Below are 27,324 nucleotides of genomic sequence, written 5' to 3'. Positions count from 1 at the left end.
AAAAAAAGAGATGATTCACAAAATAAAATAAATGAAAGACAAAATATTATAACTATTCTCAAAGAAATAAGAAAGATCATAACGTACTATTATGAACAATTATAAACCAACAAATTGGACAACCGGGAAGAAATGGAGAAATTCTTAGACATATAACCTACTAAGACTGAATCATGAAGAAAGAGGCTAAACAGATGAGTACTAAATAAGAAGATTGAAAGAGTAATCAAAAAACTCTAAACAAAGAAAAACCCAGGGCCAGGTAGCTTCACGAGTGAATTCTACCAAACATTTTAAGAAGAATTAATATCAATTCTTCTTAAATTCTTCCAAAGAAATAGAAGAGGGAACACTTCCAAACTCATTTTATGAGACTAGCCTCATCCTGATATCCAAATCAGACAAAGATGTTTCAAGAAAAGAAAACTGCTGGCCAATATCCCTGAAAAACACAGATGCAAAAATTCTATAAAAGAAAAAAAAATACTAGCAAAGTGACTTGAACACCATGATCAAGTTGGATTTATCCCTGGCATGTGAGTGTGGTTCAACATACACAAATCAATGATGTGTATGTTGATTTACCGTATCAAAAAAAAAAAAAAAAAAGATTAGAAAATCACATGAATATCTCAATAGATGCAAAAAAAGCATTTAACGAAATTCAAAACAATTTTGTGTTGAAAACTCTCAATAAATTAGGTATAGAAAAATCTTACCCAAACACAATTTAAAAAAAAAAAAAACTTACGAAAAGCTCACAGCTAACATATTCAATAGTAAAAAACTGAAAATTCCCCCCAAAACCCACAAAACTGCAAGGGTACCTACATTCTCCTCTCCTATTCAACATAGTGGTGGAAGTCCTAGCCAGAACAATTACCCAAGAAAAAGAAATAAAAGGCATCCACATTAGAAAAAAATTAAACTATCTCTGTTTACAGATTTTATGATTTGGCATGTAGGAAACCCTATTGACTCCACACACCAAAAAAAAATTGTTAAGACAAATAAATTAATAAATTTGCAAGATACAAAACCGGTGTGTTTCTATACCCTAACAACAAGATATCTGAAAGAAAATTAAGAAAATAATTCCACTTACAAAGTCATTAAAATAATAAAATTCTTAGGAATAGACTTAACCAAGGAGGTGAAAGATCTATACACTGAACTACAAAACACAGATGAAATAAATTTTAAGACAAACAAATGAAAGGACATCCTGTGTTCATGGATTATAAGAATTAATATTGTTAAAATGTTCATACTTCCCAAGTGACCTATAGCTTAGATGTTATCCCTATCCAAATCCCAATTTTTTGAATAGAAAAAACAATCCTAAAAGTCATTTGGAACTACAAAAGACCCCCAAATCGTCAAAGTAATTTTGAACAAGAAAAACAAAGCTGAAGATATAGCACTGCCTTTCAAAACATATTAAAAAACTGTAGTAATCAAAATACTATGTCACTGGCATAAAATAGGACATAGAGACCAATGGAACAGAATAGAGAGCCCAGAAGTAACCTTTCCATATATGGTCAACTGATCAACAAGAATGCCACGAATATACAATGGGGAAAGACAGTCCCTTCAATAAATGGTGTTAGGAAAATTAGATATACACAAATGGGAAGCAACAAGTTTTTGAGACCAAAGCATAGCTATTCAGGAAGCACTATTTCAGGCAGAAATCCAAATAGTGTTCTTATTATGGGGTGAAGACAAGGGGGTTTTATTTAAAAAGGAAGAGAAATAATGACATGAGTAGAAGGAAGGAATTTCTATTGATGCTAGTAAGCTAAATTGTTCTTTAATGATACAAGGCTATTTACTGATTCTAAAGAATGTTTTTAATTATCAGTCCTGTTAGTCAGGAGATCTGCTTTCCTGTTAGCTTTACAAACACTTGTTTGGTAGATAGTGCTGCTCTGGCTCAGTTGAAAGGTTATTTTGCCCAGTTCAAACATTCCAAAGGTTCAATGAGTAAGACATAAAATGCAATTCCTCTGGAATGGCTGCCTGACTCCATTTGAAAATGATTACTTATGCCAACTTTTCACACATGCAAAAGAATCATATTGAATGCTTATCTCACACTATATATAAAAATCAGCTCAAAATGATTTAAATATTTAAATATGAAACCTGAAACAATACAACTCTTAGAAGAAAACTAAGGAAAAAAGTTTCTAGACATTTGTATGGGCAATGATTTTCTGGATATGACACCAAACATGCAGACAACAGACAAAAATAGACAAATGGAATTACGTTGAACTAAAGAAAATTGTACAGCAAAGGAAACAATTGATAAAATAAAAAGGCAACCTATGGAATGAGAAAAAATATTTACGTACTACATATCTGACAAAATGTTAATAAACAAAATATATAAGTAATTCATATAGCTCAAAAGCAAAATAAATACATAACCTGATTTTCAAATGTGCAAAGGACCTAAATAGACATTTCTCAAAACCAGACATACAAATGGCCAACAGGTATATGAAAAGATGCTCAATATCACTAATTCTCAACAATTAGTCTTGTTGATAGATAATAGGCAGAGTCATCTTAGAAAAGTGATGCAACAGTATCTATAAAAAGTTTTAAACGTGTATACTCTTTGACAGCAAATTCACAGTGTAGATGAATTTGTAGATGAATTTGTAGATGAATTTCATCATATAAAAATACTTATACATGCCCCCAACCTATGTATATGGAAGAACAGTCATTGAATATCATTGTTTGTAGTAAATTGTTTCAATTCGGGCACTAATTCCTCTGTATGAGAATGTAGGGTCTAGTAAAATCGATAATTTGTGATTATCAGTACTCTTTAGAAACCTAAAGGAGCAAATGGATTTTAATTTAAAAGATATAACGTTAAACTCTTTGATAATTTTCAGGAACTATGGTAAATACATTGTTTGAATAGAAACAGTATGAGGATTTGCTATGCTTTTTATCTTTGTGCATTCAAATACTTTTCTCATCAGAAATCAGAAAAGAGAGATTAGGAGATCGCACAAATGAGAAACAGTGATCTTTGAGAACATCTCTAGGTATATATTGCCCTAAGTTCAAGTTTTGTCCAAGATACTTGGGCAAAGAAAGATAAAGCTAGTAAACACTGATAGAGTAAATGTGATATGACTAATTAACTGAGCTTTCTGGTTTTGAAGGTGATTAACATGCAACCAGCTGAAATGTCCCTCATTATCATTACTATTAGAAACTACACTCGCCTAAATGTTCTCTTTTCTCAGGCAAAGTGAACTAAATTTAACAACTGATACCATTAGAGAAGATATATTTAGCTCCTGGCAAGCATTAGAGCACACCAAGGGAAAATTTTTCTTCTACTTATTTTTATTAAGGTCCATACACCACCTAATACTAACACTATTTCCTTTCTCAATTCCCAAAGAATTCTCCTTTGTTCTTAATGGCATGTGTTCTGCGTTTTATTCCCTTACTTTCTTTTCCATGAACTCTCTTTCTTCTTTTCCCTTTCTTCTCTCTCTTATTCCTTTACATCAGCTTTCTAAGAGTAATTTTTTGCTAAATTCTTCAAAGTTGTATAGAACTTGTCCGAGTTGTGTCCTCTCTTCTGTCAAGGATCTGTTGCTCAGGTAACCTACCTTTCGTTATCTGGATGCTTTCCTATACCAGAGTCCAGAGCAAATATAAAATAGACCTCTTCCTTACTCATAAAAATTCAAAATATAAATATATTTTCATTGATACAGTAAGGTTTACAGTTTAAAAACTCCGATACATATAGCATTTGTGTACACTACCCCTGAAGATGAGAGCACAGATATCATCTTCAAGAAGGTATCCACAAGAAGCTGAGGCTTAGAGCAGTTAACCAAGTTATCCAGGCTGAGTCAGGACTAGGACTCATGCTGAGTGGGGGGATCAAATGAAAGGGGAGAATTCTGATAACTGATTCCCCCTCAAGCTCATTTTCCTTCTTCTCAAGAAGAGAAAGCTCTATCTTGGCAAAAGGAACACTTTAGATAAAACTTTTATCTCTGTGATTATATTAAAGTGGTATCACTTCTCCTGATGATAACTCCTCCATCCACTTTATTAACACATCCGCCTCACACGTCATCAGAGTCCTCTCTCTTGGAATTACTTTTCACTCAATAATGTTCAAACTCTCCGCTTTCATTTGATCCCCCCACTCAGCATTTATAGAAGCAACATTACATTTAAACTTGTTCAAGTCTCTCTCCTTTTAAAGAAATCTCACTCCAGCATCTCTGCCAAGTACTGCCCTATCATTCTCCTCCCCTTCAGACAAATCCTGGGCAATTAACACAGGATCCTCACATTCCTCTCACCCCTTCCCCAGCTGCAGTCAGGCTTCTGCCCTACACAGACACTAAAACAGCTGGTTTCCAATATTCTCTTTGTTCCTAAATCCAGCAGAAAAATGATCACTTAACCTATTATTTTATTTCACAGTGGCATTTGAGATAAACAGACAGGAATTTAAATAACAATCTTTGCAATTTATGACAAGGAACCAAATGAACATTATGAATGTTATTGGTCCTCCTCCTATTTTAAGTAATTACTCTTACAACTAAGTGTTGAGTTATTTCTAGTTTCTTAAAAACAATTTAAGATCCATTATATTTTGAATGAACACTCTACAAAGTCATGCAAACTTTTGAAATATATATATTTTTTAATTTCATATGGTATTAACATTGGTGTCTTGGCATAAAGCCCCAATCACTCTGATGAGTAAAAATCTTCTCTTGACTATTCCGTTCTTAAAATTGTCCCTTCTTTGCAGAGATCCCATCCTCTCCTGGCTCTCTCTCTCTCTCTCTCTCTCTCTCTCTCTCTTTCTCTTTCTTTCTCTCTCTCTCTCCCTTCCTCTCCTTCTCTCTCATTCCATTTGCATGCCCCTGTCCATCACCTACACATTAGTGTTCCTTGGGGCTCTGTCCTGGGTTCTTTATCTTTTCATTGACATATCCTACCTAGTATTATCATCTATTTCCATGGCATCAGCTCTCCGAATAAGCTGATAAATCTTTAATCTGTATAAGTAGGCCAGATCTCAATAAACTGATGATGTTCAGAACATTTTCACTTTAACCCACAATAAGAAATTTTCTTCATTTTCACTAATCAGTTCATAATGTAATACTGTAATTGCATTTCACAATGTAAATGTTTTTTACATTGTGACCTAAGACACATAGTTAAGGACAGAGATAACAAGAGGGTGATAAAGAAAAAGAAATGATGCTAGTTGAGATACAAGTTTTACCGCTCTAACAAAGAAATCTCAAAATGCAATGGCTTAAATAAGAGAAGTATTTTTCTCTTAAATGAAAGTACAAGCTAGAATAGCCTTTGGATGATTTAGGGACTCAGACTGTGTCTTGCTTATTATTCTGCCTTCCCTGTCACATGGCTTCCATCTTCTGGCCTAGGATAGAAGCTCTGACTACAGTCATCATGTCCACATTGCAACCAGTGGTAAGGAAGAAAGTGTGGCACACAGTCTAACCCTTTCTTTCTAAGTCATGAACTGAAAGTTGCTTATATCACTTCCACTCACACTCTAATCACCAGGACTTAGTCATGTGCCACACCCACTTCCAGAAAGAAATAAAAGTTTTTAACTTACAGTTTGTGCCCAGCTAAAACTCAGGCATTTCATTATTAAAGATACAATTGGAGAACAGGTAATAGGACGTAACCAACAGTTTCTGCTGAAATTATGTGAAACAGATGTTTCTGAAATCAATATTTTCACTCATTCTGTCTGATACACTGCTTTTTTTCTATTATAATATATTCTGTTTCTTAAAACCTTGGTCATAACTCCCTGACCATGATATTAAAATTCACTATAAATAGTGACCATTGGTTTGAAAAATATTGCCCTAACCCTACTATGTTAAATATGGCAACCAGTGTTCAGTAGCCACATGGACTATTGAACATTTGAATGTGGCTGGTCTAATTTGATCATTTTAATAAGTGCAGAATTTTTCATTTTAATAAGTACAGTAGGTGGTTAAGGCATCTGGGACCTTGGTCACAAAGGCAGAATAGGTCAGAGCTTGTTTTTGAGATCCGGCTACTTCACCTTTCATCTTTTTACTTTCTTAATTGAGGAAAATATTTTCAATTATCATTCTTCCAGAGCCTGGCTCCTCACCTGCAATCCCATAATATCCCTAAGGTCAAAAACCTATTAGCTTAATCCAATATTATTTCCACAGAAGACTACTGAACTCTAAAACCACTTCAACATTTAAGGTAGGCATATCTAATGGGGGACTTTCAGGCTCACTGACTTGCAATAAAATATCTATTTCGAGCCTGTCCAGTATTGCTTAAATTGTAGCTTTTCTTACCAACTATTCATGCAAGAGATGTGAGGAAAGCCATAAGAGGTGCTATGGGGAAATGGAAGGAGTGCGTAAGAGAGAGAAGGGATTGAAAAGCCGATTAGCTGCTTTATTATAAAACCAAGAGAAAGTGAGCACTTACAGGAATGTGGATTTCATCCCTCCAGGAATTCTATTTAGCCAGCCAGGAGTTGACCTTGACTGTAATTAGGCCCCTGAGAGCAATGACCCTTTCAGAGAGCTTTCAGAGACCTCTACTTTGTTTAGATATCTTGTGTGGGTGGAACTTCCTGTTTGCTCAGAGAGCAACATAAAGTCTAGTTGCTCTGAGGAATATTTGGGACCAGAGCAACTTCAGGGAATAGGGTAGAATACAGTCTGGTCTCCTTGGGCCCCTTCTCCCTGCAGCATGGTGAAGAACAAACTCTTTCATTCAAGCTGTATTCTCCTCCAGCTGGTCTTTTTGCTTATAGATGCCTCAGTCTCTGGAAAACCGTGAGTTTCATATAGAGCATAAACTTAGAGTCCTTTCCTTATGTTTTCTTGCTTTGAATTGAAATCCTCTGTGGAGCAACCACTTTATATATTCATTTTAAACTCTTGCTTGATTCATTAAAATGTACTTTAAAGAGTTAAAAAAAAAAGAGTTCTTTCCTTTATTTCAGAGTCTCTTTTATAGCATTCCTTTTTCTTTCCTATAAAACTATTACCCTCTTATATCTAAGCTCTCTTCTAATGATGAGATTTCATAAATCTGGTTTATTCATTTTTTACTTATTCTTAATCCATGTTTTTTTCCAATTCTCTGGATCTCTGAATCTCTAAATTCTCTGGGGATATGCAAGGACTTACAATTTTTCGTTAAAAATGTGTGTATGTTCAAAGGAATCAGTTTTCAGACTCTCACATTTATATTAATCTGCTTGAGACCATGCTATTTATCTTTTCTTACCTCCCATCTCTTAATAGTTCATCATCTACTTTATAAGAGAAGACAAACCTCTCCCTCAATCAGATGCTACCACGGAGCATTGTCTTGGAGTATAAAAATCTTTAGGAAGTCAAAGAAAGGAAAAATATGAAATACTGAAGTTGATGTTAAGAAAGCAAAGGATTCTAAGGATGAGGGAGAAAATTTGTGGTTACAAATTCTTTGTTTTAACAAAATTGAAGGACGTTCTAAAGGAAATACTAGCTCATAGATGATTAGAAGCAATTCTTGCTAATAGAATTGCATTGGATTTTTGGCATGTAACGCAGAAGAGTTACAAGAACTGATAATAATTATATAATTGTTTTATTTGTCATTTATTTACTTTAAGTGAATAATTTTTCATGGCATCTACACAAACCAAAAATAATGACAGAATTAATGTTAGACATTATTTAATTCTTGCAGTAAGGAATATCTATCTATGAATACATAAAACCAGCTTATCGTTTTTAATTAAGATGTGTTTTTAAAGTATTTTGGTTTTATATCTAATATATATGAATCATAATTTGTAATATATTTATTTTGTTTTGATTAGTTGTATATGAGTAAGACTCATATAACTCAATTCAGAAGAAAATGTTCAACATTTATAACTTTACGGTCACATTAAATTTAAAAGAAGATTTAAAGTTAAATTTATATATATAATAGATATATAATATTGTATACATTATAAGTACATATATATACTTGTTAATAAAGAAGCATAAAACTCAGGATAAATTTCTGTGTTGTAAGTGGCATGGAAATTCAAGTGAGAGGAAAAAATTTCTGGTCATTACAAAAAGAACGTTTTGATGTATTCATTTAAATAAATTATATTAGATATCTTAGCACTATGATATTTAAGATTCCATGGGAAACTTATACAAGACTAATATAAGTTTTAACTTAAAATATCATATAAATAATATCTTTTGCTATTTTTAAACAGGATCAAAAAATAGATATTTTCTTGGGAATATATAAGAAGTGCATACTGTCTAAAAATTATTTTGCTGGTTCTGTGAACAAAAATGTTTAAAAACTAACTACAGGGTCAATAAAATTATATATGAGGATATTGGGAAAGTTTCTGTTTTTCTCATGAGTTACCAAGACCCCAAGTTTAATCACTAGAAGACCGTTTTTGAGTAAAGCCATTGTCTAGCCGTGAGTTGAAAGACAAATATTTAAAATGCAAACATTCGGGATTAGGTAACACACTAAAATTTCATTAGTTACTTACCACAGCTGAGACTTTAAACTAGTGACTCACTTGCTTTAAACCTCAGATTCCATACCTGTAAAGTGGAAAGCAAGTATTTGCCATACCATTTTCACAGGCTTGTTGAATGTATATGTGTGTGTGCAAATGTGTGTACATACATACACACACACACACTAAATGAAAGTTCTGTAAATTGGTTTTTGTTATCCTTACTTTTTACAGCAATCCTAATCTAAAATAGATTTACAACATAAATTAATTAAATTAGCATGTTTTAATTTGAGTTCAGATGCTTACATTTTGGGGTTTCTTAAAATAAGGTATACCTACAAATTTAAATCTATTTAACGCTCACTTCAAGCAAAAATGCTCTCTGCCAGGGTGCCAGTGATGAACACAGGAATAATTCTCATATATGCCATTCAATGACAAAGATTAATTTCATACTTACCAATATGTCTTTAAAGGTATTGAAGTAAAGTTAAACAATAATGGTATAGAACTAATGATAGTAACAATAATTTTGATGAAAAATAGTTCTGTTGATGACAATGCCTTTCTTTCTACACTCTCCTCTAACTGCCCCTGCCCCCAGGCAGTATATGGTGCTGGTCCCCTCCCTGCTCCACACTGAGACCCCTGAGAAGGGCTGCCTCCTTCTGAGCCACCTGAATGAGACAGTGACTGTAAGTGCTTCTTTGGAGTTTCTTAGGAAGAACGAAAGCCTTTTCACTGACCTGGTGGCAGAGAAGGACTTATTCCACTGTGTCTCCTTCACTGTAAGTATGGCTGTTTGACTTAATATACTTGGTTCTATTAGTCAAGGTCTTAGGGATCTAGAATTCAGCCAAGATAAGGCTTTGAGAGGCTAGCAAAGAGTTCTGGAAGGAATCTAAATGTAGCAACTAACTGTAGAAATTAAGAAGCAATGCATAAATTTCCAACCATGAGAGGCAAATATTTATAAGTATGTTAAAAATCAACTTAATAATCCAAGAAAATTCCTATTAGCCTGTAAAAAAGCAGTATGCACTGGATAAAGGAATATGTGGCTTCTCCTTAAAATTAAAATTGAAAAAATATTCATAAACCAACTAAATAATAATAAACTAAACCAACACTCAACTTAAGCCCCCAGTGGTGGACTGACAGGAATATGTCACCCCATATTCTTTCTAAGAGTTAAAATTATAGAAATTGCCATGAGCAAATATCAAATAATTCTTCAATGTTGTCCATATATAAAATGTTTATAACCTATTGCAATAGAATATTAGTTTTCTTTCTCAAAGTTTCAAGATATGCTTCTCTCATTCCCTTTTAGTACAAAACAGCAACTTAGTAAAGTTCAGTGTATAATCGAATCAAGATTGTATTAACTGATTTACAAGGCAATGTGGGTCTCATTTATGACCTTTCTTACTGTTGTATTTTCCTCCATTTTGCGTTCTGTCTCCCCATTTGTAAAATGCCAGTTTTCCCTGAGAAGAGTAAGAGAGTAAAGTTAAAAGAGAGGCAAGATCTCTAGGGAGGGTTAGAACATGGATGGGGAAAAATGTGGGAGTCTGAATAAATTCTCAGATTCTCTCCTGTATTTCAGATCCCAAGATCCTCTCTCAATGAGGAGACAACAATGTTCCTCACTGTCCAAGTGAAAGGACCAACCCAAGAATTCAAGAGGCGGACCACAGTGGTGGTTAAAAACCAAGAGAGCCTGGTCTTTGTTCAGACAGACAAACCCATCTACAAACCAGAACAGACAGGTAAAAAGAGGCTTATAGCTGGAACAACTTCAAAAAGAAAAGATCTTCCTCCTCTGCATGTTCCCCAGTCAAAAGCCCTGTAATCCTGGTTCATTAACAATTCATCTTACCAGCCAGTAAGCCTAATTTAAGATTTCTGGGACTCATGGAAAATATTTCTGTTTCAGTGAAGTTTCGTGTTGTCTCACTGGATGAAAATTTTCACCCTTTGAACAAGTTGGTGAGTCTCCTAATATCTAATCATTATTTTCTGTATAATCTGTATAAACTGTATATCTGGGAGCCTGTTTTTGGTGTTGGGGGAGGACAGAGGGGAAGCATCTGGTACTGATAATAGTAATTTCTCGTATTACACTAGAGCAAGACCCTCATTTAAAACAGTATCACAAGGAATAAAGTCATTTCTTCTTTCTATCTTGGTACGGGTACTTAGTTGTTACTCAATTAAATTTACTTTTTGGAGAATTCTCAATTAGATAAATTAGAAAGATATGTTAAGTAATAGACAAACTTAAACTATCAAATAATTTAAGTCCAAATAACTTCTTAAAGACAGAATTTTGCTAAACACACATACCAAAACCTCTTCTATCAAGATGAGTGAAATCAATGTTTGTTCCTGAAGACCAACACTTGATATTTATGATAAGAAACAACTCTTCCATTTTAATGGTGATACGTAATCAAAGTTTTAGTTTTTCTCTCCCAAATTTATTCTTCTACCACATTTTCCTGTCTCATTAAGGGGCATTTTTTTCCTAGCCCCTAAAGCAAAAGATTATGGTATAATCTTCACTTTTTCTCTTTCTCTCACACTCACATCCACTTCATCAGAAAATCATGTTATTTTAAAATATATCTATACTATTTCTTACCACCTGCATACTACAACTTTGTCCTGGCCAGTGTCAACTCTAAACAAGACTATTACAATAGCCTTGAAAATGGTCTCCTAGTTTCTACCTTCACTTCTCTATCTAAAAAATCAAACGCTTTGTCAATCACTCTATCAGCTTAACCCTGCTTTATTTTTATATCTCAATACTTACCTACTACCTGGTAGATGATATAGATATAGATATAAATGTAGATATATATGATATACATGATATCAAACATATGTATATCAAACAGATAAATATCTCAAATACATGTCAAACATATATATCTCATATATACAATCTTATCTATATTTCAAATATAAGTGTATATGTATATATATGTGTGTGTGTGTGTGTGTGTGTGTGTATATTTCTTATGAATCCATTCCTATTAGAAGGTAAGCTCCATGAAAGCAGATGTGTTATTCTTTTGTGCATTGCTATATTCTCTGCACCTAGAATGATACACAGTACATGGTAGGCACTTCATAAATATTAGTTTTTAAAAATGAATAAATAGTGATAGTAGAGGAGCTAGTCCCATTCCTCCTTATTCTTAGTACTACCTAAGAATTCTGTGACTCATCTTCACATTTGGGTCTGAACATAGTTACTTATAGTGCCATTAGGGTTTATTTCTCAATCTGTAAAATTTCACAGCAAAGGAGTGTTCTTCACTAGGATGCTAAAAGCCTTTAAGTAATGTTAGTAAATCCCATTCCTAATGAATGGCAGAGCACATGTGCATTTGTTGCTGATGACCTAGTAAGTTCTTAATGTTATTTGTTAATTGCTTATAATGGATTTATTAAAAATTCTGTAAAACTTAACCTAGAATTTTGTGTGTATGTGTGTTTTACTATAGCATCATTCTACATAAAGCTGTCTTACTTATAAATCAGAACTGAGAATATTTGAGAACAATTCTGAACTCCTTTCTTTCTTTTTTGTCTTTCAGATTCCACTAGTATACATTGAGGTAAGGAAAATGAAACATTTTATGATTAGATTTAAAGTAATAAATTTAGAGAAAATGTTATTCGAGAGGTTCTTACAATATCTCAAAAATTTGTCATTAAGGGAGAAGGCTTCAAATTCTTATAGTGCTGAATGATTCTAACTTTTCTCCCCTCCCCACTCCTCATCACAACTCCATTTTTCCTATATATTTATGTGGATAATATAGGAATTTTCATAAATTTCTTTTATTGTCTGTAATGCTTTAGGTTTTTTTCTAAGTTACAATTAATGTATTCATAGGACCCCAAAGGAAATCGCATCGCACAATGGCAGAAACTCAAGTTAGAGAGTGGCCTCAAGCAATTGGCCTTTCCCCTCTCATCAGAGCCATTTCAGGGCTCCTATAAGGTGGTGGTACAGAAGGAATCAGGCGGAAGGACGGAGCACCCCTTCACCGTGGAGGAATTTGGTATGGATTATGGAAAATCATGGTTAATATATTTTTTTTTTTATTTAAACTTCTAGGGCCTAGAATTTGAGCTTATTTGGCATTCTTTCATTTCCCATGAGTGAAATTGGGCTTGGAGTAGAACCAATTATATTTGTGTCATTGAGGACCATCAGTGATTTGTGAATAGGACTTCATAGAACTTGTTATTTTTATAGCAATTTTTAATCTCCAAAAAATGTAAAACGTATTGTTCTAGTGAGTCTTTCATAACTCATTAAGGTTACAGTGATCTGTCCGAGTCCTTCAACTGGAATCTCCAGTTGAAAGTGAGGTGGATATATTAAAGAAGAGAGCTACCTTTTCTGCAGCCTAAAATATTCTTAGGGAATGGTTACAGAGTACCTGAAAATACTAATTCCTCAAAATTGGAAAACCAATTACCAACTTCCTTGATTTTCAATCAACAGTGCTTCCCAAGTTTGAAGTGCAAGTAACAATGCCAAGGATAATCACTATCTTGGAAGAAGTAGTGAATGTGTCAGTGTGTGGCCTGTGAGTTTATACTTTTTTAAATCTTTTGAGGGGAATTAATTTATGAAGGTTCACCATTTGGGATATTTTGTCTAGTTTTTCTAGGAGCAGTGACAGCACAAATATTTTAAATACATGAGACTATTCCATCTCTAGAACTTTCCTCTCCTGTTTCTTTTCTATATTTCCTGTTTATTTTCTTTCATGTCCTTACAAGCGTTATAAGAACTATCATGGTGCAGGCAACTGTTCCTAGAGAGGCTATCCTACTAGGATTCTGAAAGTAACAAAGCTGTGCGTGTGTGCCATGCCCGTGCACACACACACACATGCAAATGGGATAGTATTAAAGGTTAGTGACTTCCCCTTCACTGGGTTGTAGAAGAAATTCAGTCACCAACAGATTATTGACCTGATCTTGCATACATGGTGGAAAAATTTCTACATTCAGAAGTTGTAAAGATAGATATATTACCAAAATCTCAGCTAACTCATCGGTCTACCTAAGGCATGTTATATATCTCTCTGCACTGCCATTTGTCCTGAGACTAGACATAACCTCTCAGTATGGTTCTTTCCAACTTTGAAAATTCATGTTTCCAGGATCTTATGCTTTCATCTCCTGTAGCCCAGGTGTAGCACTAGCAGAAAGAGCAAACAGAGTGATGAAACGTCCTGCCTGAAGACCACATATGTAATACACTCACTATTCAGCCAGGTCCCTGCCCTAGCACTGTCTCAGAGTAATAGCCACCAAGGTCCTGGTCCCATTTAACTGGTGAGCCAATACTTTTGCAAATACAGATATAGAGGATGTTTAAAATAGGGAAGGAAACAAATACCCTGGAGACCACAGCAATTACCAATGACATATTTATGACACAATACTATTTTCATAAAAAGTAAACAAGCAAAATTCTGTATAAATAGAGATGGCTACACATGGAGAGGGGATGATAGAATGAGAGACATCATATTAATAGTTTGTATTCCTGGGTAGTTTGTTTCTTCTTTTTGTTTTGTTTCATTGGTGTTATTTTTGTCTTAAGAACAAGTGTAGTCTGATAATACGAAAGAATTTTTTAAGATGAAACTGAAAATTAAAAGTTAAGAAAAAAATACGATAAAAGAAGACTACAGTAAATTTCAGCTCATTGCACTGGAGAATTCTACAAGAAAAGGGTCATTACTTAACTGGGTCATTACATTACCCAACACTGAGCCCTGCAGACGGGGAAGTACAGATTAAAGGGAAGTACAGAGAATAAATACACTGTAACTAAAAGAGAAGTATAAATAGGTAGAAAACGGGGATGTTCAATGTCTGTTTTGATTTATTTAGCAATGTTCTTATGACAGATACACATATGGAAAGCCAGTTCCAGGACATGTGACTATTAGCATATGCAGAAAGTATAATAATCCTTCTACTTGCTTTGGCGGCGAGTCACAGGCTATTTGTGAGACATTCAGTCAGCAGGTAGGTGGAAAACTCTTTCTTCTAGCAACTAACAACCAAGCCATTGTTGATAAGCAGTGAGTTACAACATGGTGCTAACTCAGGAAGAGAGCAATTTATAAAAGAATTCTATACTAGCTAGCTATAGTAGTTTTCAAAAAAAAAAATCAGTGACAGCACAATAGGAATTATTTCTTGTAATTGTCCATTGTGCGGGTTCTTGGTGCATCAAGCATGCAGAAGTTGAACCAACTTCAATACCTGGCATCCAGAGTCATCTTTGGTAACTACTTGTATGAAGGAAGGAGAAAAAAAACAAAAACAAAAACATACTCCTTACCCACTTTGGCTGAGAAGCATCAGTTTTGCTCTTTCTGTGAGCAAAAACTGGTCACATAGCCCCACCTAGATGCCTGGGAGGCACAAAACACACTCCCTGGATGGGCAGTCACTTCCAAGCACAGCTGTATGCTTTGGGAGGGGAGCCAGGATTTGGTGAAGAGTAAGCTGCCTGTTATAGTAAGATTACCCCAAAATTTTTAGGGCATTTCTCTCATTCATTCTAGGGAATACCAGCTACTAAGGAATACACCTGTCAATTATAAACTAGATACTGTCATGAAATGTAATAATAATCAACCCCTAGAAAATAGGTATTGTGTTCTTATCATAGGAAATACCTAGGTTGTTGTTTCCCCCAAAATCCCACAAGATTAACTGACCACTGATCTGTCTAGTATTATGTTTTTGTATTTTATTTTATCCCCTCCTAGCTAAACAGCCAGGGCTGCTTCTCTCAGCAAGTAAAAACCAAGGTCTTCCAGATGAAGAGAGAAGAGTTTAAAATGGAACTTGAAGTGGAGGCTAAGATCCAAGAAGAAGGAACAGGTTTGTTTACCACATGAGTATGCAAGAAAAACAATAGGCATTGATTTATTTCTTTTGTCAAAGTATGAATTGAAAGGGAGGAGGTTGTATAAGAAGTTCAGGCAAATCATCCTTTAAGAAAAGAACTTTTTTCTTCTTTTACAGAAGTGGAATTAACTGGAAGAGGGTCCAGTGAAATAACAAGAACTATAACCAAACTCTCATTCGTGAAAGTGGACCCACACTTTAGACAAGGGATTCCCTTCTTTGGGCAGGTGGAGTAGTGTTTTTTATATGTCACTCTTTTTTTTTAATTTACTTATTTAAATTAGTTTCAGATATACAGTACATTGGTTAGACATCTATATAGTTCATAAAACGATCCCCCCAATTGCTCCCTCTCTCCTCTGGTGGAGTATTTTTCAAATCACAAATTGAACTGTGCATCACCACCTAATAAGCACAATCTATTCTGCTAAAACCTTACCTGATTATTGTTACCTGTTGATTAATATAACCAAGAGTATAAAACCATATAAAAATAAATCTGTTCCTCTGTAAATTTGTATAAAAAATCCATAAAAATCATTCTAAAGCACGCTCAAAATTAGACTTTTTCTTTCACTTTTGAGACAGCCTGTGTAATGTCATTCAATCTCTTTTCCATGGTTTACCAGGTAGTCTCAGATTTTTATGATATTTTCTCACAAGAATCTCAAAATTACATTATCCTTCTAACACTAACTTTGTATGGAAATGAGTGTGTAGGTAGCTTAAATTTTTATTTTAAAGGATAAAAAATTTTTGCTGTACCTAGTGTTTCTTTCCTGAGTATTATATTTATATTACTTTTTCTGTAACAGCAAATTTTTTTAAAAAACATAGTACACATAAGGATAAAGTACTGCTATTTAAGGTTCCCAGCTTCCAAAAATATAAATTTTCTCACAGATATACCAAAAAAAATTGTATTGTTATTTTCTATTAAAGCAGATATGCAAATAGATCTTTCTGACTCCAGAAGTCTGAGATAATAGTTTTATGTACCCCAATTTGTAATTACATATATCATGTTCTTAATGGAAATGTTATAAGATTTCAGCTATGGAGAGTGTAAAAGACAGAGGGACTAGACATAGGAGTGGTGTAGTAAATTTTAGAATATTTTGATTATGTTATAACGGCAAACATATTCAGAAACTTTGGTCACTTCCTAAAATGCAGGTATAGTCTGTGTTTTTAAATTGCTCAGAGCTATATTGTACATTTTTGATATTTTCCTGCTAAATAACTATTCCATTAGTCATAAGACTCTCTCGACAAAGAGAATCAGAATTTTGTGCTTATCCTTATCTTTGTACATACAACCAAAAGTTTATTAGCAACCTTAGATTTTTCTTAATCAATTGCAAATACTGATCTAAGCCTGCCACTGTGCTTCTTTCTACTGTAAATAGCTTATACTGAAAAAAGAAATCACCATCTTTACGGTCTAAACTGAACTACTTACTCATCTGCTGAGTTTAATATTATCAAGAATTTGAGTGTAGGGCTTTGTTTAATACTGTGTGCTTCTTCTCAGTTTTACATTTTTCACATGGAAAGTGCCTCATAAAATCTGCCTACCTTCCAAAAGGTTGAAAATCTTGGTTGAGAAGCAGATATATGTAAAACAACTAAAGAAGCACACAGGACAATGTATTAATTGCTTACTTTTAAACAGTATCCTTCAAAACACTAATCCATTAAATGTAGTCTGTCGCACAACAGGAGGGGCTCAATCAATTTAGCTAATGAATTGAAATTTTTCATGACTATATGATTTGTGCCATGTGACTCTCCAAAAGTAATATATGATACACAGCATTTCCAAAATATCCACAGAATACATTTTTCAGTTCACCCGTTATTGTCTCTGTCACTTCACTCTGTATCTCTTTACACTGCTTTATTTTTCTTCTTTGGACTGATTACTACTAAATTAGTATATATTATTTATACATTTATTTAGCATTCATCTCTTACTAGATTGTAAGCTCACTGATGGAAGAGACTTTATTTTGCTCACTGCTGTAGCCTCAATGCTTGGACCCATGTTCAACATATAGATTGCACTCAATAAATATTTCTGATAAGATGAATATGTTTGGTGCCTATTGGGTATTAGTTATATAACTGATTCATAGCTTTTAATCTTCAGGTGCGCCTAGTAGATGGAAAAGATGTCCCCATGCCAAATAAACTCATCTTCATCACAGCAAATGAAGCTAACTATGACTCCAATGCTACCACAGATGAGCATGGCCTAGTGCAGTTCTCCATCAACACCACAAACATTATGGGTACCTCCCTCACTGTCAAGGTAAGTTTTCAGCGAAGTGACCGATGATAGGAAGTAACTTTGGAAAAATGGTTGCAACCTAAAAGTGATGACATGTCCAAGTTGTGTTTAGTGTTATAGAGAGGGGGAAAAAATGGAAATTAGAGATCAATTTTAGTCCAACTTTGAAAAAGCTTATTAAAAAGGAGTTGGTATAGTTTTGTGGTTAAAAGCGTGAGTTCTACTTGTGCACTATTGCTGGAAATATAAAATGGTGCAACTGCTGTAAAAAAAACAGTATGGTAATTCCTCAACAACCTGAAAATAGAACTACCGTATGATCCAGTAATCCCACTTCTGGAAATATCTCCTAAAGAATTGAAAGCAGAGTCTCAATGGGGTGTTTGCACACTCATGGTCGTAGCGGCACTGTTCGCAATAGCCACAAAATAGAATCAACCCAAATGTCTATGAGCAGGTGAATGGATAAATAAAATGTGGCAAATGCTTACAATGGAATAGTATTCAGCCTTAGAAAAGAAGAAAATCCTGTCATATGCTACAACTTGGCTGACGTAGCCTCAATGACATTATGCTAAGTGAAACAGCCAGTCACAAAAAAACAAATACTGTATGATTCCACCTATATAAGGTTTCTAAAGTAGTCAAAGTCATGGAAATTGAAAGTAAAATGGTGTCTGCCTAGGGCTGGAGAGACAAAGAAATGAGAAATTGTTTAATGGATATAGAGTTTTATTTTGTGGGATGAAAAAAATCTGAAGATCTTTTGCACACTACTTAATATTACCAAACTCTACACTTAAAAATGGTTAAGATGGTAATTTTATGTTGTGTGTTTTTTACTACAATTTTTTTTAAAAGGTATAGCTTCCAAAATCAAATAAATTAGGTTAAAATCCTGACTCAACTCTTTTTAAGAGCAAATAACTAATGACTTCGGTACTTCATTTTCTTATCTGTAAAATGGGTACAATATTGATACCTAACTTTTGAGGTTATTGTAGGGGTTAAATGAGGTATGACATGTTAAAGCACTTAGTAAGTCCCTTTAACTGTTAAATATTATTACTACGAAAGCCCATTTTAACATCATTTGTATTTAGTTTCAAATATATACACTCCGTAAATTATTGTTCTTACTTTATTTTTGCCCTGCTATTATAATTTTCTCCAGACTTTGTCCATACCCATATAATTTGCTTTCTATAGCATACAGTTCTTTATTCACCAGTAAAGATGTAGATATATACATTTATAGATATATGGCTATATAATAGCTATTACATAATAATAGTGATAAAAACTCATTTTTTAGAATTTTTCATATCAACAAAAAGGGAATAAATAATATATTTTATCGATTCAGCTTTAAATAGTTGGCATAAAATCCCATACTTGTTATAAATGAAAATTAAATGTTTACTCACTTATCTCAAATGTTTCTGTGAGCTAGGCACTGCACTAGTCCTGAAAATGAAAATTCTATTTTTAAACACTCCCTCTTTCGATGAACATTCATGTTATCACTATAATATACATTGAGATATGAACAAAGTGTTTTGCTGACACGATATTCACTCATGCCACTTGAGAGGTGAGGATGAGGGTAGGGGAAGCCTGGAAAAACTAAAGAACAACTTCTACATGAAGAAAAATTGAAATAGAACCCAAATAGTAACTATGAACCTTAAGAGTCCAGAATCATAGGAAGCATTTTAAAAAATTAGCCTAAGACAACCCAAGAGAGGTCGACATTAGCCAATTCACCAATTCAACACTTGAATCAATGTTATTTACAGAAAGTGTTCCCAGTCCCCTAAGATTGCAATACTGCATTTACTCATAATACCTTTTTGAAACTCATCACAAATGAGGCATTGACTTTCTGAAATGCAATTCTTCAGTTTCTGAAGATTATTTAGTCTCCTCGATGAGGTTTCAATAGCTCTAGTGTCTCTGTATGCTTAGTAAAGTGGCCAAAGAAACATCAAGCAAGCTAATAAGAGCAAAGGATACCTCCCTTTACGATCTTCAAAAATATAGGTACTAGTTTAGGTAGAGCAGTAAACTAATGCAGTTTTGTGAAAACATTGATTCCCTGCAAGATATAACCTATAAAATAATATTGTTTTCCTAATTCATTAGGTCAAACACAAGGATCATAGCCCCTGCTACAGCTATCAATGGCTGTCAGAAGAAAATGAAGAAGCTTATCACACTGCTAATCGTGTATTCTCCCCGAGCAAGAGCTTTGTCCACCTTGAGCCTTTGCCTCGTGAGCTGCCCTGTGGCCACACTCAGACACTCAAAGCACATTATGTTCTGAAGGGACAGGTCCTACAGGAGCTGAAGGAGCTCTCATTCTATTACCTGGTGAGAAGGAAAGCCATCTCATTGACAAAAGTTCTCTGGGGGGCAAGGATTTATAAAAGTCTTTAGACATCACTCCTTTGAAAGTCAGTTTCTCTTGAAAGTTTGACTTCTCCTAGGGCTAATTTTGCAATAAAAAAAAAAAAAAAAGCATATCACATGGAGGGCAAGACTGGTGGTAAGATCTCTGTCAAGAAAATTAAATTCCTTTTCATTTCCCTTTTTTTTCAGATAATGGCGAAGGGAGGCATTGTTCGAACTGGGTCTCATGTACTGCCTGTGGAGCAGGGAGACAGTGAGTATTTCTGTGATTCCACATTCCTGCCCTATTCTGACACATTCGCCCTTACATTGCAGAGATACCATGAATGGTTTCAAATAAAGACAGGTAACTTCCATCTAACTCAATAAAGAAGCTGAGAAGGGAATGCAACATTTCTTTTATTCACCCTTTATCAAACATTTATTTTCTTTTCCTTCAGCATATTCTGTTCAGATTATTTAAAATGTACATGTAGCAGTTTTATAATCTATGCTTACTCCAAATTTTCAAACCATAAATATTCATGGATCATCAAAATGTCATTCAAAATTGTTTTAATCAATGAAGAGAAGGTAAAATTTTGGACTGCCTTTTATATACTAGGTCTTGTGCAAAGTGATTTTTATTTTTATATCATTTTTCCTTTTCAAAGATAGTGATGGTATATGAAGAGTTTAATCAGGTTCATCCACCATTGAATTGGATTCTCCCCATGAACAAATATGGAACAATATAAATCTCTGATGGTTTCTTCTATTCTGTGGAAGTCTAAAAGATCATTTACTAGAAAACTACTCTTTTGTTGCCTTTTTATAGCAACACAGAAGCACCATAAGTAGACACAGAAGTTTAATGCAACCTCTAAAGAATCTACATAGACATCAGCAAAAAAAAAAAAAAAAACTACTTCCAAAGGATCACAATGCTCCTCTTAAGAAATATAGAATGTTTTGTTCATAGAAGGTTAAGAGGATATAAGGATAAATACAATATGTTAAGCTTTTACTATTATAACTCACAACTTAGTTTCTATTTCCCTTCTCTAATGTGAAGTCTAGATGAAATGGTAGCCAAGTGGATGTCTCCACACTCTTAGCATCAGAACTTTATATAGGTGAGCTAAAAGTAAAAATTAGTGAGAAACCATGATTTAAGAGAGAAAAGAGAGCTTTACAAAGGTTTTTTCTAAAGCTAGAGTTCTTAGAGATACAGAGTTCTTAGAGACAGTCGTCGATTTACTACATATTGTTTATAACACCTATTATACCTACTAATAGAAACAATCATTAACCAGACCAGGTTCCTAAATGGCTTTGGGCAGTATGAAATTTTCATTTTAACCCTGAGGAGATGTCTAGCCCATGATCACTTTCTCATTCTCTCTGTGCTGCAGTGAAAGGTCATTTTTCTGTGTCGGTCCCCGTGGAGTCGGACCTTGTTCCTATTGCTCGATTGCTCATCTATGCCATTTTACCTGATGGGGAAGTGGTGGGGGATTCTGCGAAATATGAGATTGAAAATTGTCTGGCCAACAAGGTGGGTGTTTCATATCATAAATTTTTTAACATTAAAACTAGAAGTTACTATTGTTATCAATTATTTTCTACATGTGAACATTGGGACCAAAGGGATTAAATAAATTCTGCAGAGAATTTCAGCAAGGAAATGGTAGAGTCACACTACGAAGCCATGTCATTTGACTCCTAGCTTGTTCCTTTTTTCTATGAGGAGATGTTGGGAAATATGTAAGCAAGTTTTTAACTACTAAAGAGCCAAAAGAAAAATACAGGAACAGCTAGAATCATTTGCATTCTACATGCAGTTAATGAACACTTCACCATGTTTCAAAGGTAATAATGGCATCTCAAATTTAGTAAGTTATAAGATTAGAAATCACTATAATGGTCCAACTGATTCTTGCAAATCAGAGTAAATTGTTGGGGACAAAAAAGCCTCAAGCCTTACATAGTGCCAACCACTGCAAATTCAAACAAAGTGATTATGCACTGAATGAGAGCAGCACTCAGAAAATGCTGGTGAATGCATAGCTAAATTGGGAAATTTGTTTTTCTGACCTTTCTCCTCAATTCCACAGGTGGATTTGAGCTTCAGCCCAGCACAAAGTCTTCCAGCCTCACATGCCCACCTGCGCGTCACAGCTTCTCCTCAGTCCCTCTGTGCCCTTCGTGCAGTGGACCAAAGTGTGCTGCTCATGAAACCTGAGGCAGAGCTCTCCCCGTCCTCGGTGAGTCCCTCAGCCTCGGGGGTCTGGAAGAGCCAGGCAAAGGTCTCCAGGCAAGAAGAAATGCCTGAGTAGGACAGGTTCTAGTACAATTATATTTATTTAGGAGTGAATTGTTTTGAGCTCTTTTATGTATACTTTTTTTGGTAAAGATATTTCATATGAATATAGATAGTTGCATAGGTGATAGATAGATAGATAGATAGATAGATAGATAGATAGATAGATAGATAGATAGACCATCAGACAGATGATAGATACGTGTGTACATAAATATATACATACAGATAACATTATACACCATCCCAAGTCCCCGAAATCCTAGAACTCTGTGAAATCAATAAATAATAGGAGTTTTCAAACACGTTTTAACATTTTGAAAAGCCTAACAAAATGATATGTTTACCTGCACTAAGACTGCACAGGCTAAAGGAAGTGTCAGATTCCTATTTTTGTAAGAATTATATCAATTGAAATATTGAATGTCCTAAGAAGAACATAATTTCAGAAAGAAGATATGGATTGTCTCTGATGAGTAAAAATTAGGGGAAAAAATGATTTACTATATGATAACTTATATTAATAAATAAAATCTTTTAAAATTGGGTTAACAGAAAAAATAGAAAAAGTGCATGCTGGAGTGGAACAATAAGAAACTACTTAACAACATGTACTAATAGTCATTTGTTGATATCCTCAAATGTTCAATATGAGGTCAAATGGAATAATCTCTTACTAAAGTTTTTTACCATCAAAATTTTACAAAGAGAAAATTATATTTTTACTTTCCTAAAAGGAGAACTTATAAGAAAAGATTTATTACCTTTTGATCCTTCCAGTAGGATTTAATTGAAAATATTGTAATAATTCTAAGGCAGTACTGAGTACATTTCAATAGTGGGAGCAAAGGGATATGTGGAAAAATAACACTAATATTTTGTGTTTTATAACATAATTTTATAGTTCTCAAGGTTTTGGGGTTTTTTTTAATTACAACAACCCTGGTGGATAGATGAGGCAGAAAATCCTATTAATTTGTTAATAATAAAACAAAAGCTTTCAAGAACTTAATTGTAGACCTGTGTTAGAACTCTAGTCTCTCTCAATCTTTGAAAGTGTTTTACTAATGAAACACTTTGTTACAAGTAGCATAAACAAATCATTCAACACATATTTATTTAGTGCCTACTATGTCCTAGATGTGCCTACTGTGTATTGAAGTTCTGGAGATCTAGTAGCGAACTAATGGAAAGACAAAAGTTTATACTCTCATGAAAATTACATTTCCATAGATGAGACAGATAATAATTATGTAATATGCTTTGGAGAAAAATAAGCAGAAAGGAGAAATGGAAAATAGTAAGAGGGAGCTGCCTTTGAGAAAGTATTTAATTTCATTACACTACTCACTTTGCAAATCTAGTCTTATCAATCGATGTTAAACTCTTATTAATATAATACAGTGCACCTATCAGCATTTTTATGCTTGCCTTAGTCTTCAAATAAATTTGAAAGCATTATATCCAGTATTTTGCAGTTTAAGTTTTACATATTTGTAAAGATCTGGAGCATTTTGTTCCCATGAATAATACCTAAGGAAATACTATCCTGTTCTATATGGCAGATGTATACTTATTCATGTGAGTCAGCTGTTAACCACAAGGTAGAGACAAAACAATCATTTTATTCTATCACATTAAAGCTTCATACAATGTTTCAAATATAGGGAATCTCCATTACTCTTAATAAAGTTTTACTTCATTCTAGTATGACGTCTAAGTTTTGCCTCTGTGTAACAAAGTATTATGATCTTTGCTTAGATAAGAATGTTGTAGATTTTTCCCCTAAAATTATTAAAAATTTTCAAAATCATCTTCCCTCTAAATTTCTGAAGCAACAGAGACACTCAAAGACTGATGATTATTCTTTTTTTTTCCCCTTGCACTGAAAATATCACAAATCAATTTGTTCTTTTGTTCTTTGCATTTGTACAGGTTTATAACCTACTACCAGTAAAAGACCTCACTGGTTTCCCTGAAAGTTTGAATCAACAGGAGGAAGATGATGGAGACTGTGTCAATCGCCATGTCTATATAGATGGAATCATCTATTCCCCAGTGTCAACTACAAATGAAAAAGATATGTATAGCTTCCTACAGGTAAATTCCTTATATTGTAGATGGTCATCTCTTAAGGTTCAAAAATATTATATATTAAAAAATTATTTATTTTAATGCCTTTATATCATAGTTGAGGGTAATGGAACACAAAAAGGTCAAGTGACTTCTCCAAGGCCACCAATGAGATCTACTAATAGCAAAGAGCCAGTATTGTAACTTTTCAGACTATTATTCAAGTTTTCTTCTTTTTGCTGAAATTTATTGCCTTATTAAAATAATGACTGTTGAGTTTTAAAAACAGAATGAAATTACCTCTAAATGTATGCCAATATCCCTTATACAGATTCGAACATTAAAAGTTTAATATTAAGCTAATCAAAATTGTTGATTCAGTGAAAAAAAGTATGTGCCTATATATTTTTATGATCTTTATGTACTGATTAAGTGATAATTTTCTTCACAGGATATGGGCTTAAAGGTATTTACCAACTCAAAGATTCATAAACCTAAAGTATGTTCACAACATCAGTTCCATCCAGTGGCAAAATCTCAAAGACTGTTAGATTTTTCAGGTAAAAAAATAATAATAAAAATTAATTACCTAATATATTGAACCAAATCAAAAAAAAATTTTAAGATAAAATGTAATAAAATTAACAAAAAGAGGATTCATGATTCAGATATATTAAGATTCTTGGATCAAGGTCACATAGCAAGACAAACCTCAAAATTCTGATTGTGTCAAGCCCCACCATAGACAAAGCTGGAAGGAATACAAGGCAGATTGTGAAGTGTTAGAAGAGAGTATAGTTATGCAAAGTAAAAGATTACTTCTGATTGAGGAATCAGGAAAGCCAGTCATAAAGAATCTGTATCTAGTGAATAAAGATATGTGGAGTTGAAAAGGGAAGAGAAAGTTTCCAGACACAGGATCAGTGTAAACAGAAATAGAAGTGTTCACAAGTAGGACTACATTCTCACCAGTCAAGTGAAGAAACTCTTTAACTTCTCCCAAAACATCAGCCAATATTCATGTTGAAATTACACTTGTTTGTCAATGATATGGACTACTTCTTTGATGAGTCAGGTAGTAATCAAGCATTTATTTACAGCCTGATGTTATCAAATCATGGTTGAATGTAGTTGAGTACAAACCAAAGAGTTAAAAATGAGAAAAACATTCAGGGAGAATCAATTGTCTATATGGAATTTAAATGAATATTATTATATATTTTTATTATTATTTATAATTTTTATTCTATAATTCTTTATCAGTAAGATTTATAGTAAACTTATGTATGTACAAATATATGTATGCGTATTTTTCCAGAGAGCTGGTTGTTAAAATATTTACCAGCACACCAGGAACAGAAGGTAAATAGGGTAAGAGATACTAACTCTGATCTCCTGACACATATGGGAATAAAGAACTTTTTCATCCTCTCTTCTTTCACTCCTGTAAACTGTTTCTCAAACCCACTGTCATAATGTCTGGGTATGATTTTTTTTGCTCCCACAGAGGAACATGCCAAATGAAAACTTTGACTTTTTCCCTTTTCTCACCCCATGTCATAGAACTCTCCACTTGCACAATGTGTAATAGCCACAGAAAACTCTCTCACAGACAATCCAAGTCTCTTTCTGCCTCTAGGTCTCCATATTCTCTGTTTGTGACTCTCTGCCCCCACCTCACTCCTAGCTTATTTTAACACTTCAGAATTCAGCTGAAACATTACATCCTCAAGGAAGCCTTCCCTTAACACCCGAGTGTCCTGTCCTGGTTCCTATTTCATCACCCTATTTATTTCTTTTACAGCACTTATTATAATCTCTCGTAAACATTATCTTTATATTTATTGTTTCTCTCTCCTTCCTCACTTACCATAGATGGACTTAGAAGAGCCCATGATTTTATAGCGCACGTTCCAGAGCCTCTCACAGAGACGGTGCGAAAGTACTTCCCTGAAACATGGATCTGGGACTTGGTGGTAGTGGAGTAAGTAACTTTCTTTAAATATAAAACGCAACGATATAGATTCCTCAGAATTTTCCATTTCTGGCTAATATTTCAAATTCTAAATTTTTCTTTTAGACACATTGCTATTTTCAGGAGAGATTTTTTTAACTTTTTAAAAATTAAGTTTATTGGGGTAACATTGGTTAATATATAATTTTCAGGTGTACGTTATAATTGGACAGCTGTATATTCTATTGTGTGTTCAGCACCCAAAGTCCAGTTTCCTTCAGATACCATATATTTGATCCCCTTTACCCACTTCACCCTCTCCCTAAACCCTATATTTGACCCCCTTTACCCCATCTATCTCCCCGCTCCTCCCCCACTCCCTACCCTCTGGTAACCACTAGTCAATTTCCATGTCCCTAAGTCTATGTTTGTCCTGTTCATTTGTTGCTTTTAGGTTTATATCCTACATATAAGTGATATCATGTGGTTTTCAACTTTTTCGGTCTGGCTTATTTCGCTTAGCATGATTATCTTGAGGTCCATCCATGTTGTCACGAATGGCAGCATTTTATCTCTTCTTATGACCGAGTAATATTCCATTGTATATATGTGCCATAGCTTTTTTATCCATATCATCTATCATAGGACACTTTGGTTGCTTCCATGTCCTGGCCACTGTGAATAATGCTGCTATGAACATTGGTGTGCAAATATCTTTTTGG

The 27,324-nt window shown here is 34.0% G+C and overlaps 1 protein-coding gene across 1 annotated transcript in view; it reads left to right on the top strand.

The window, feature by feature from the left end:
• Positions 1-6,634: 6,634 nt before the first annotated feature.
• A2M (alpha-2-macroglobulin) overlaps positions 6,635-27,324 on the top strand; it is a 40,731-nt gene continuing 20,041 nt past the window's right edge. Inside the window, exons 1-18 of the mRNA XM_006914721.3 lie at positions 6,635-6,896; positions 9,204-9,387; positions 10,209-10,371; positions 10,539-10,591; positions 12,211-12,231; positions 12,513-12,681; positions 13,131-13,215; positions 14,554-14,674; positions 15,427-15,541; positions 15,686-15,795; positions 17,721-17,882; positions 20,007-20,234; positions 20,463-20,526; positions 21,668-21,810; positions 22,370-22,519; positions 24,511-24,675; positions 25,100-25,208; positions 26,524-26,632. Coding sequence (XP_006914783.1) covers positions 6,811-6,896; positions 9,204-9,387; positions 10,209-10,371; positions 10,539-10,591; positions 12,211-12,231; positions 12,513-12,681; positions 13,131-13,215; positions 14,554-14,674; positions 15,427-15,541; positions 15,686-15,795; positions 17,721-17,882; positions 20,007-20,234; positions 20,463-20,526; positions 21,668-21,810; positions 22,370-22,519; positions 24,511-24,675; positions 25,100-25,208; positions 26,524-26,632 — 2,237 coding nt within the window. The 5' untranslated portion in view covers positions 6,635-6,810. The remainder of the gene's footprint in view (positions 6,897-9,203; positions 9,388-10,208; positions 10,372-10,538; positions 10,592-12,210; positions 12,232-12,512; positions 12,682-13,130; positions 13,216-14,553; positions 14,675-15,426; positions 15,542-15,685; positions 15,796-17,720; positions 17,883-20,006; positions 20,235-20,462; positions 20,527-21,667; positions 21,811-22,369; positions 22,520-24,510; positions 24,676-25,099; positions 25,209-26,523; positions 26,633-27,324) is intronic.

The sequence above is a fragment of the Pteropus alecto genome, unplaced genomic scaffold (assembly GCF_000325575.1).
Source record: "Pteropus alecto unplaced genomic scaffold, ASM32557v1 scaffold94, whole genome shotgun sequence".
Taxonomy (NCBI): domain Eukaryota; kingdom Metazoa; phylum Chordata; class Mammalia; order Chiroptera; family Pteropodidae; genus Pteropus; species Pteropus alecto.
The sequence above is the reverse complement of the archived record's forward strand: the minus strand, read 5'-3'. Positions and strand labels throughout refer to the sequence as shown.